The sequence below is a fragment of the Triticum urartu genome, chromosome 6A (genome assembly GCF_056163025.1).
Source record: "Triticum urartu cultivar PI428250 chromosome 6A, HENAU_Tu73, whole genome shotgun sequence".
Taxonomy (NCBI): domain Eukaryota; kingdom Viridiplantae; phylum Streptophyta; class Magnoliopsida; order Poales; family Poaceae; genus Triticum; species Triticum urartu.
In genome coordinates this window covers 115,382,440-115,395,530 of record NC_141878.1, presented here as the reverse complement: position 1 = coordinate 115,395,530, position 13,091 = coordinate 115,382,440, and the positions used below count along the sequence as shown (strand labels likewise).

Here is a 13,091-nt window from a genome sequence, read left to right as displayed (position 1 = left end):
TGATGAAATCTCTAGAAAAATAAATATTTAGAAACGAAGGGAATATGTGTGTGTGCGTCGGCGGGGTGTGGAGGAAGGAACTGAGACAATAGAGGTGCTCGAGCACGCGGCAAGAAAGCAAAGGTATTAGAGCGCACAACAAGGAGAGGACTTTTGTTTGCGGTTGGCACCGCGAGAGAGATGTGGATGGAAGAGGGGAAAAGGAGGAGGGGATAAGGCCGTGTGTGGTTGAGCGGTGCATGGGCCCCAATAGCCAGTGCACGTGCGAGGGAGCCGACCGGTCGGCGTGAAACGTTTTCCAATATAGAAACACTTTTAGGGAAATTTGAACACTTTCTTTGCCACCACTAAATAATTTGAAGAGCGTGTGGTTGGATGGTTAGAGGGACAGTGGTATCCCCGGTCCATCAGGATTCAAGTCCTGTGCTCGCATTATTCCTGGATTTAGAATCTTCGAGTATGCGCGTGTGTGTTCATGGGGTGAGTATATGTGTGTCTATACTGTGTTCAAAAATAATAATTTGAAGAGCTAATAAGAGAACATTTTATTTTAGACAAGAGATTAGCTTTCTCCTTTTTTTGTCACCAAAAACTAGAGCCGGCCCATGCATGGACGATGGACCAGCAATGCCATAAAAACTTCCCGCAAAAAAAGGCCATAAAAACCATATCTTCTCATATATAGAATTAAATCAACCTTTTATATGATTCACCTCATGTACTCCAGTATATACCTCCGACGATAAATAAAAAAGTATATACCTCCGCCTTAATTACGTAATCCTTGATTGACACACACACACACACTGATATGCATTTATCCATATATGTCACCCACATACCCCATGAAGTTCTATAAAAGGACACCAAAATTAACTGTAAATCGATGTAGTAAACATACTTGATTTTCAGAGAAGAGATGGGGAGTCGCAGGTGCTCCTCCGGCGTGTCCACTGTCATCCTCGCCATCTCCGTCGTGGCGCTTCTCAACACCGACGTGGCGCTGTGCGGCTGCAGCTACAAGCGCATCTTCGCGTTCGGTGACTCCCTCATCGACACCGGCAACTTGTTATACTCCGTCGGCAACAGGGCGTCGCCAATCAAGGAGCTCCCCTACGGCATGACCTTCTTCAAGCACCCCACCGGCCGCATCACCGACGGCCGTGTCGTCGTCGACTTCTACGGTCAGCCGCCGCCGCCATCATCGATTATTCTTGTAGTTAAAGCGAGGGGTGCTTATGTTATATCTGTATGTTTTCAGCGGAGGCGTTCGGTCTGCCGCTGCTGCCGCCGAGCATCCCGGAGGAGACGACCGGGCAGTTCCCCACCGGCGCCAACTTCGCCGTGGGGGGCGCCATCGCACTTCCGCTGGAGTACTACAAGACCAAATACAACTTCACGATGAACGCGCCTTCCAACCTCGACCGGCAGCTCGCATCCTTCAAGAAGATCCTCGCGCGCATCGCTCCCGGGAACAGTAAGCAACATACTGTATAGTATATGCACGTGCATGCATGCATGCGTCGTCAATTTCATGAGGTTCAGTAGATCTGTACATCATTTCTCGTCTTGACACAGGGACCACGAGGTCTCTTCTGAGCGAGTCCCTGGTGCTGATGGGCGAGATCGGCGGGAACGACTACAACTTCTGGTTCAGTGACCGCCGGAGACCCCGTGAAACGCCGGAGAAGTACCTGCCCGACGTGGTCGCCCGCATCGGCGCCGCCGTGCAGGAGGTGATCAACCTCGGCGCCAGGACGATCGTCGTCCCTGGCAACTTCCCCATCGGGTGCTTGCCGGCGTACCTGGGCGCCCACCAGAGCAACGTCAAGGCCGACTACGACGAGCTCCACTGCCTCAAGTGGTACAACGAATTCTCCCAGAAGCACAACCAGGTGCTCCGGCAGGAGCTCGCCCGGCTCCGGTCGCAGAACCCTGGCGTCAAGGTCGTCTACGCTGACTACTACGGCGCCGCCATGCAGTTCGTCCAGAAGCCGCAGGCGTACGGCATCGCCGACCCGCTCGTGGCGTGCTGCAACGGCAACGGGCCGTACCACACCGGCGGGGCGTGCAACAACCAGACGAAGCTGTGGGGCAGCCCCGACGGGTTCGCCAGCTGGGACGGCCTGCACATGACGGAGAAAGCGTACAAGATTGTCTCCGACGGGGTGCTGGACGGGCCGTTCGCCGACACCCCGCTGCGCCATATTTGCTAGATGGAATTCTTAGGATGTTTATTATGACCGACTGATGTAGCTGTAGTGACGCCAATAAATGAATAATTTTCAAGTTAATGAAAAACAAATTCAAACATGCAAAAGACAATGGACAAAGATAAAGTAGAAAATATCTTTTCCCCTACGCTACTGGTAGGGTTTCTATCCTCGTAGGCGATTGCGATTGCCTCCGAGTCTACCCCTGCCTCGACCGATCGTCTGATCTGCGCGCTCCGTCGTCTTCTAGGCGGAGTCCCTAGATCGTTCCCCTGATGGCGTCCACTTCGGATGCCAACTCTGTTGTGAGCGGCGGCGGCGTGGTGGCCGCCAAATCGGACTTGGAAAACTGCTTCGACCAGTTGGATCTCAACGAGGAGGAGTTCGAGGATGTAGATATTGATGAGGATGATCGTGAGATTAAAGAAAGCGTCCGGTGGCTCGCCCTGGCTAGGGTTCACACCGACAAAAATTTCAGCCAATCTGTGTTTTACAGGGATATGCGAGCGGCGTGGAACCTGGCGCAGCACGTGAGGTTTCGGCCTGTTGGCCCTAATCGGTTTGTCGTCCAGGCATCATGCTTGGGAGACTGGGAGCGCATGATGATGCAGGGCCCATGGCTGTTCCGCAACTAGGCGGTGTTGATGTGCCCATATGATGGGTTCAGTAGAGCGGAGGATGTAAGCTTCGTTCGTATGCCGATCTGGCTCCAAATTCACAAGTTACCTGACCCTTATTGCAAGAAGAACATTGTGGAGAAGCTGTTAAAGGGAACAGGCGATATTATGGAGATGCGCCTGAACGGAAACACTAGGGGGGATTTCATAAGGGTGCGTGTGAATCATGACATCCAACAACCTCTTACGAAATTCATTAGTATCGTTTGAGCAAAGGAACGGCAGGTGTATCTGGTCTGGTATGAAAAATTAGCCAGGTTTTGCAAGATGTGTGGCCTTGTTGGTCATGAGCATAAGGAGTGTGGACTAGGGATCCATGATGAGAAGAAGCTCAAATATGGAGACTGGCTGTATGCAGATGCACCCAATAAGCCCAGGGCAGAATCAAACCCTGGCAATATGTCCGGGTCGCGCTCATCACCGGGGAAGAGAGGAGGTCACGCTGCTCAAACTAACCCCGATCGTGAGAGGGTTGATCCAGAGACCTTGGACACGGCTTCAAGCCCGGTAAAGATTGCTAAGGAAAGGATGGAAGTGGACAAGGACCCCAAGAAGAGGTTAAACATGGATGCGGATGGGCTTGAAACTGTTGCGTCAGGATAGCCAAAATTGTTGCTGACTATCACTGATGGTAGCGGCATTGATTGCAAGGAGCCTAACTCGCCTACGAGCAATAGCTCGAGCAGTAAGTGTGTGAAACACTCCAAGGACAGCGAAGATAAGATATCGGCGGTCTCCCTCGAGGAGGACCACCGGACGCAATGAATATACTAGCTTGGAACTGCCGGGAGGGGGGACCGCTGGACAGTTCGAGGTGTTGGCCCTCACCAAAGCCAATTTCCCCAAACTAGTCTTTTTAAGTGAGACTAGGCAAGATGTCGTTAAGATGGAGAAGCTCAAGTGGAGGCTAGGCCTAAAAGGTTTCCACGGTGTCAGTAGTAATGGAAGGAGCGGTGGTTTGGCTCTGTTTTGGGATGAATCTCTTAAGGTGACAGTTTTGGACGCATGTTGTCGGTATATCGATGTGCACGTTGAGGATGTGGGTGGAGGAAACTCGTGGAGAGGAACTTTCGTTTATGGCGGGCCTAGAGTTGAAAACCGGCAATCTATGTGGAATCATTTGACTAGGCTTCGTGCTATCTTGCAGGACCCGTGGTTTGTATGTGGAGATTATTACGAAGCTATGTGGCAGCATGAGCATCTCTCCAGGACCCTGCAATCAGAAACACAAATGTTGGCATTTAGGGACTGCTTGTTGTTGTGTGAACTCGAGGACTTGGGCTTCACCGGGTTTCCATACACATATAATAATGGGCAGGACGGTGACAGGAATGCTCAAGTAAGACTAGACCGTGCGTGCGCGGACGAGGCCTGGCGCAACCTCTTCCCTGCAACCAAAGTGAGTCACTTGGTATCTCCTTGTTCTGATCACAGCCCTCTCCTTATACAACTGGATGGAGGTCAGAGGATCAAACAACAAGGTCGGGCAGCGCGATACGAAATTATGTGGGAACACCATCCGGGTCTACCAGAGGTGGTGGCGAATTCTTGGTCACAGAACAAGCCTGCCGGTGGGTTGGGTTCGGTGGCTGCGTCCCTGAAGCAGCTTATGAAGGACTTGAAAACGTGGAGTAAGGCAAATTTTGGCAATGTATTAAAGGATATCGAAACCGTAAGAAGCCAACTAGCCGATCTCCAACTGGCAGGGGCAGATTGGGCTCTTATTCGTGGAAAGATGAACGAGCTTGACGAACTCCTCTATAGAGAGGAGATGATGTGGCTCCAACGGGAGCGTATTACGTGGCTCAAGGAGGGCAAACGAAACTCCAAGTACCTGCACCGTAGAGCTATGTGGAGAGAGAGACGAAACTATATTCAGCGCCTGCGGACGAGCAATGGAACTTGGTGCACGGTGCCGTCCGAGATGGAAAGGATGGCGAGTTCATATTTCAAGGAAGTGTACACAAAGGATCCAACACTGAATCCTGATGTGGTACTGGATTGCATTATACCGAAAGTTACCCCAGAGGTGAATGAAGGTTTGAGTGCGCCATTTTCTGAGAAGGAAATATCCGATGCACTGTTCCAAATAGGGCCCCTTAAGGCTCCAGGAGTTGATGGTCTGCCGGGCCAGTTTTACCAGCGGAATTGGGGGGTGCTAAAGACAGAGATTATAGCGTCAGTCCAAGAATTTTTTGCTAATGGAATTATGCCAGACGGGGTGAATGATGCGGCTATTGTGTTGATTCCTAAAGTTCTACATCCGCTCGAACTAAAGGATTTTCGGCCAATAAGCCTTTGCAATGTGGTGTACAAAATTGTGTCAAAATGCATGTGAACAGATTGCGACCCATCCTAGGGGAGCTTATTTCTGATAATCAAAGTGCCTTTGTGCCCGGTAGGCTTATTACTGATAACTCGATAATTGCCTTCGAGTGTATTCATTATATTCAGTCGTTGAAGGAAACTTCTCCCGCTCTATGTGCTTACAAGCTCGATCTTTCCAAAGCGTATGACAGAGTGGATTGGGTGTTTTTGGAGAGGGCTCTTCTTAAATGGGGATTCTCACAGAATTGGGTTTCATGAGTCATGGCATGTGTTACTTCGGTTAAGTACTCAGTGAAGTTCAATGGTAAGATTCTGGAGTCCTTTACTCCATCAAGAGGCTTACGACAAGGTGATCCATTATTCCCCTTCCTTTTCCTCTTCATTGCCGATGCACTTTCAGCTTTGATCAATAAATCTATGGCAGAGGACGGTCTAAAAGGGGTAAACATATCTGCTCCGGAGATTTCTCATCTGCTGTTTGCAGATGATTCACTCTTGTTCTTCCAAGCTTCAGAACAGCAGGCACATCTGGTGAAGGGTTTGTTGAGCACTTTTCAGCGCCCACGGGTCAGTTGATTAATCCCTCAAAGTGTTCCATCCTGTTCTCAGAGCATTGCCTGCCAGTGGTTGCAGATGAGGTAAAGAGAGTTCTGGAGATTACTCAGGAGGTCTTTGAGCCAAAGTACCTAGGCCTGCCTGTGCCGGAGGGTAGAATGCATAAAGGTAAATTTGAAACTGTTCAAGAAAGATTAAGGAAGAGATTGACTGACTGGAGTGAGCAATATATGTCTTCAGGAAATAAAGAGATCATAATCAAGTCTGTTGCTCAGGCTATTCCAGCCTATGTGATGAGTGTGTTTAAGCTCCCAGCTTCTGTTTGTGATGAGCTTACCTGCTTGATGCGTCAGTACTTGTGGGGCATTGAGAAAGGAAAGAGTAAGATGGCATGGCTTAGCTGGGATAAGATGAGATTATCTAAAGCTAGAGATATGAGGGCTTTTAACCAGGCGTTACTTGCTAAACAGGCATGGCGCCTCATTGATACACCAAATAGCCTATGTGCTAGATTGTTGAAGGCAAAGTATTTTCTTGCAGGGCATTTGCTTGACACGGTCTTTCCCAATAGCGGCTCGGTGGTTTGGAAAGGAATTTTGCATGGTCTTGACTTACTAAAGAAGGGTATTATTTGGCGTGTAGGGGATGGTGCTTCAATCAGGACCTGGAGGGATCCATGGATCCCAAGGGCTTCCTCCTTTCGCCCCATAACGCCGAAACGTACATCTCGCCTGAACCGTGTTTCTGATTTCCTTGACGAACACGGCGCATGGCGGATGGAGCTACTCATGTAGAATTTTTGGAAGATGGACATCGATTATATACTGAAAATTAGAACGTCTCCAAGGCAGCGTGATGATTTTACCTCTTGGCATCCGGAGAAGATGGGACAATTCTCTGTTAAGAGCGCTTACAAATTGGCTACATGTGATCATGATACAGCGCTGCCGGGGGGTGCTTCTTCTTCGGCGCCGAATGGTAAGAGATCAATATGGAATAGTGTATGGAAATCTTCGGTGCCTCTGAAGATGAGGATTACAGCTTGGAAAGTGGTCTCGGGAGCGTTGCCGGCAGCACTTTGCAAAAAGTACAGACACTTATCTAAGCGTTCTACATGTCCTCTATGCGGTGTGGAGGAGGAGAACGGATTTCATGCGTTAATTGCTTGCACTCAAGCGCCCAATATCTGGGTGCGAATGAGGTCACGTTGGCCCCTACCACCGGATGAGTTCTCGGTTAAATCCGGCAAAGAGTGGTTATTGAACCTGCTTACTCTCTGCTCGGAAGACATCCGGGATATGGTGCTCATGTTGATATGGCGTATCTGGCAGTTGAGGACTGACACTTCACACGGGAAGGAAATTCCACCGGTGGACATCACAGTGGATTTCCTAGATTGCTATTACAAGTCTATCAAACTAGCTGGACGTTTTTCTACGGACGAGATAATAAAACGGAAGATGAGTGTGTCGGATCTTGCACCTGGTAAGGCAGCTACTGATAATCAACAACCTGCTCCATGGCATGTACCAATGACGGGCACCGTCGCCCTATCCGTAGATGGGTCGTTTCAAGACTCAGATGGTTCTGCCGCAGCAGGTATGATACTTCGGGACGAGCCAGGTGTGTAAGTGCATCTAGTGCCACCCCTAGTTGGTTTTGGAATATTGACAACAAACCTAGTTGAGGGACTAATGTGTTTATGAGAATTGCAGGATAACATAGGTAGAAGTCCCTCATTGATTCGGTTTTCCTACCAGAGATGACCCCTAAAAATGTATGAAGACATTGATGTCAAAGGTGGTTTATGAAGATATTCTCATTGAAGACTATGACAAGAGAAGACATCGCATGAAGCCTATGGAGCTCGAAGACTTAGATCTTTCGTAGTTCTGTTTCTTCTTTGTTGAGTCATAGGAACCACCATACTGTTAAGTGGGGTCCAAGAGAACTAGTCAGAATGACTGAAGTGATGCTTAACCAAAACCTATGTCTTCGAGTGAAGACTATGAGAGCGAATCTTGTCCAGAGTCGGACAAGTCAGCTTTGCTTGTAGCCCAAGTAAAGTTGTCATGTGAGTTTGAAATCTGACTGTTGGAACACGTGTCAGTTCCTTAGTGACCCAGGGTCATTTCGGACAAATCAGGTCGGGTTGCCTAGTGGCTATAAATAGCCCACCCCCTACAACCATAAGCGGTTGGCTGCTCAGAGTTAGAGTACGGCTTTTGTTGTTTGAGAGCAACCCACCTCGAAGCCTTTGAGAGAGAATTCCTTGCGAGGATAAAGCCCTAACCACCCAGAGCCAAAGAGTGTTAGGCATCACTTAAGTCTTCTTGTCTGTGTGATCTAAAGACTTATTACACTTGAGGACTGTGAATCTTCCAGCCGGTTAGGCGTCGCGTTCTGAGCATCCAAGAGACATTGTGGATCGCCGGTGAACGAAGTGTGTGAAGGTTTGGGAGTCTACCTTGAAGACTTACCAGAGTGATTGGGCGAGGTCTGTGTGACCTTAGCTCAAGGGGAATACGGTGAGGACTGGGTGTCCTGAGCTGCGTGTTCAGGACTGGGTGTCCGGGACTGTGTGTCCTCAGGTTTAAATACCTAGCCGCCCCAACCAGACATACAGTTGTCACAGGAACTGGAACTGGTCCAACAAATCATTGTCTTCAACAATTCACTGGTTTCATCCTTCCCTTCCCTTTACTTACTGTTGGTCCATGTGAAGTCATTGTATGATTGCACTATCTTTTGTCTTCACTGAATGACTGCGTGTTCTGTTTGGCTTCATAATATCTTCCTACCTAATCCTTACTACCTAGCTGCTATTAGTCATTGTGCTTTCACTTCATTGAATACTTGACTATGGTTTGCCTAGTGTAGTCTACCTTCCGCTGCATGGTAATAGGTTTATTTCTATCGTTTGTCTTTGAAACTTCCACGTTTTGAAGACTTTCATAAAAATCGCCTATTCACCCCCCCTCTAGTCGATATAACGCACTTTCAATTGGTATCAGAGCAAGATACTCCCTTGTTCTGTGTGAATCGGTTTAACCACCTGGAGTTTTAGCTATGTCGACTGCAGGGATAATTAAAGTCTCCGCTGCGTGCCCCGTCTTCGATGGAACTGAATATCCCTACTGGAAGAATAAGATGCGCATGCATCTGGAAGCCGTTGACGTCGATCTATGGTATGTCGTCAAGAACGGCGTTCCCAAGGCTGGAGAAGGTGTCACTGCTGCTGATGTCAAGAAGTTCATTCAACTGGACTCTATTGCCAAGAATATCATCTATGGTCATCTGACCAAAGGACAGTATGGCCGTGTGAGTGCTTTGGAAACATCTAAGCTAGTCTGGGACTAGCTCTCCAAGGTCAACGAAGGCGTCTCAACCCAGAGAGATCAGAGAATCAGTGTCCTTCGCAACCTCTTCAACCGCTTCAAGCGAAATGACAATGAGAATGTCCAGCTCACGTTTGATCGACTCACTGACATCACAAATGAGCTTCAAGCCCTCGGCGCTACTGAGATCACCAAGAATGAAGTCGTCAAGACACTACTGAGATCACTTGACAGTTCGTTTGACACCCTAGCCCTGATGATTCAAGAACGTCCTGATTTCAAGACACTCGATCCGTCTGACATACTTGAGAGGCTCAACACACATGAGTTTCAGCTTTCTGAGAAAAGAGATATCTACGGTCCAAACTATGGGCGAACTCGTGCCTTGAAGGCAAAAGTTGTCTCCTCATCTGAAGAAGAATCTGAGAGCAGTTCTGATGATCCTGAAGACATTGGAAAGGAACTTGCTATGCTTGTGAAGAAGTTGCAAAAATTCACCAAGAAGAAAGGTTTCAGAAAGTCTTCACGATCAAGCTCAAGGAATGATGAAGCTTCTGCTCATGACTACAAGAAGAAAACATGTCACAAGTGCAAGAAACCTGGCCACTTCATCTCTGAGTGTCCGCAGTGGGACAATGAGAACAAAAAGAAGAAGAAGAGCAAGGAATATGACTCTGACGACAAGAAGAAGAAGAAATACTCAAAGTCTTCTTCCAAGTCTTCCTCAAAGTCTTCATCACACAAGAAGAGCTCATCTGGCAAGGCACGTGCGTTTGTTGGCAAGGAAATGGATTCAGAGGAGGAGTCCGCTTCTGAGGAGGCGGAGGTGGAGTCTAAGGAGGAGTCCGATTCTGGCGTTGCAAGTCTGGCTACAGCATATGTTGCCAAGTCCATCTTCAACACTGAAGACAATGACTTCATCACCGACACCGATGCAAATGACAAGGACTACTCCGCTCCTACCTACTGCTTCATGGCACGCGGTGCCAAGGTAAACACACGCACTACTCACTATCAAACATCTAGTGAAGATGACTCTGATTGTGGTTCAAGACCCAGCTACAAAACACTTGCTAAAATTGCAACTGAACAACAGAAAGCTATGGAACATATTCAAAAACTGTTAGACAAAAGCGATGATCTGTTAGGCACTGAAATGACTCGATCTGAGTCCTTAATTGAAGACATAAAAAATCTTCACATTAAGTATGAGGAACTTGAAAGTCGTCATGAAATGCTCTCAACAACTCATGAAAAGCTTTCCTATGATTATCTTCAAAGGAAGCAAGATCTTGAGAAATTGAGAGCGGCTCATGAAGATCTTCAAAAGGAAAACGAGTCACTTCGCGCCGAACAGATCAGTTCTGCTTAGGAAGGATTTGAACCACCATGTCTTAAATGCATTGAGCGTGATAATGCTACTTCTGTTGCTAAATGTTCTACTGCTGCTACTGTTGCAATATCTTCAACTGTTGATGTGGGAACTAACCCCTCTGCCGAGGATACCACTTCTATTGCTGATGAGAATGCTAGGTTGAAGACATTGCTTGAAACAGGGATGTACAAAAGTCTTAAAGGGCATCAGACACTATGTGATGTCCTCAAAAGGTAGATCCTGAACCGAAACCCGAGGAAAGAGGGTGTTGGGTTCGTAAGGAAAATGAATGTTGATGCCTCTTACTGGAAACCTGAGCAGTACCCCAAAACCACATGGGTTGCTGCAAAGGAATCTTCAGCAGATCCATCCACTCTATCTGGCTTCACTTGTGCTAACCCCATTGTCATTGATGAATCCTTTGATGCAAACTATAAACTGTTTAAGAATCAGAATGGTGAAGTGTTTGCCAGGTACATTGGTACTAACTGCAGGAATAGACTGCCTATGAAGAAGGTCTGGGTAACAAAAAAGTGTCTGGAGAATCTTCCTGTGAATGTCATCATGACACCATAGGTGAAGAAGACAAACCCCAGACCACAGGCTTCATACAGACAGAGGACTCACCTGAGTCGCACTAACGCAAATGTTTTGCAGGGAAACCATACTCAGGCCTATGAATATGAGCGCGGTTCATCAAACCGCCATCTTCATAAGACCAAGAACTATTCTGCTTATTCTTATGAGTACTATTGTCCGCCTACAAGACTTTTTGCTAGGGCTCCAAAGCCAAAGTTCTCAGATGCTGCACTTAGACTTATTGCTTCTAAGCCACCCTTGAAGATGTGGGTGGCTAAGAAAGCTTAACTCTCTTTTGCAGGGAAAGGTCTCCAACAGAAAACCAAAATCGTCTGACGCTATTGCTGGGAACCTTAAACATCTTGTAGGGTGCAAGATCAAATGCCCGAATGGTCTTACTATGTACTTCGTTCCTGAATCGCTTGCTACTCTCCCTATTAGTCCTAATCTGGATCTAAGCTTTCATAACCCACTAGTTCGTCAAATGTTTTTGCTTCACAATTCTCTTCGTGAAGCCTATCCCCCTAACTGCACTGTAGGGTACGACACCAGCGTCTTCAGAATGGATTATTGATAGTGGGTGTACCAATCACATGACTGGCAAAAGAAGCCTTCTTATGGACTCAACCTTACGTCCATCCGACAATAGTCACCTCACATTTGCTAACACTGGTAAAAGTAAGGTATTGGGTCTAGGTAGAGTTGCAATCTCAAAGGATCAACACATGGATAAAGTCATGCTTGTTGAATCCCTTGGCTTCAACTTAATGTATGTCTCAATGCTTTGCGATTTGAACATGATCGTAATGTTTGGAAAATACCGTTGCCTTGTTCTAATGGAATCTGACAAGTCTCTAGTGTTTGAAGGGTATCGGAAAGATGATTTGTACGTGGTAGATTTCTCAGCAGGACCACAGCTTGCCGTATGTCTTCTAGCAAAAGCTTTAGAATGCTGGCTCTGGCATCGGAGGCTAGGGCATGCTGGCATGAGGAACCTCCACATCCTTGCAAAGAAGAAGCATGTCATAGGCATCGAGGGCGTCAAGTTCAAGAAAGATCACTTATGCGGTGCCTGTGAAGCAGGAAAGATGACGAGGGCCAAACATCCCTCGAAGACAATCATGACAACTACTCGACCCTTCGAACTGCTCCACATGGATCTTTTTGGTCTTACTCATTACTCAACTCTTACTACTACTGCTTGTCTCTATGGCTTGCATTGTTGATGATTATTCTAGATATACTTGGGTGCACATAATCCTCTACAAGACTGAAGTGCAGGATGTCTTCAGACGCTTCGCCAATCGAGCAATGAACAACTATGGCGCCAAGATAAAGCACATCAGAAGTGACAATGGCACTGAATTCAAGAACACTGGCCTTGATACATATCTTGATACTTTGGGCGTCACACATGAATTCTCAGCTCCGTACATGCCATAGCAGAATGGCTTCGTCGAATGCAAGAATAGAACACTCATTGAGATGGCCCGAACGATGCTAGATGAATACAAGACTCCAAGAAAACTCTGGCCTGAAGCCATTGATACTGCATGCCATACAATCAATCGTGTTTATCTTCACAAGCTTCTGAACAAGACATCTTATGAGCTCCTTACTGGCAAGAAGCCAAATGTCAGCTACTTCAGAGTATTTGGAGCCAAGTGCTGGATCAAGGATCCACATCACACTTCAAAATTTGCACCAAAAGCACATGAGGGTTTTATGCTTGGATATGGAAAGGATTCGCACTCCTACAGAGTCTTCAATCTCTTTCATTATAAAGTGGTTGAAACAGTGGATGTGCGGTTCGATGAGACTAACGGTTCACAAAGAGAGCACCTGCCAAATGTGCTAGATGAAGTTCCATCCAGTGAATCAATCAAACTTATGGGAACTGGAGAAATCATACCCTCTGAAGCTCAACCTGAAGAGGAACTTATCATATCCGCACTTGATCAACCTGAAGACAATGCTTAGCCTGAAGATAATCCTTCTAACAATGACAATGATCAGCAAGAGCCAA

General features: G+C 47.3%; 1 protein-coding gene across 1 annotated transcript; it reads left to right on the top strand.

The window, feature by feature from the left end:
- The first annotated feature begins 919 nt into the window (after positions 1-919).
- Positions 920-2,216, top strand: LOC125513440 (GDSL esterase/lipase At2g27360-like). The gene is made up of 3 exons (XM_048678558.1): positions 920-1,184; positions 1,262-1,477; positions 1,579-2,216. The coding sequence occupies exons 1-3, from the start codon at positions 920-922 to the stop codon at positions 2,214-2,216; spliced, it is 1,119 nt and encodes a 372-aa protein (XP_048534515.1).
- The last annotated feature ends 10,875 nt before the right edge of the window (positions 2,217-13,091 follow it).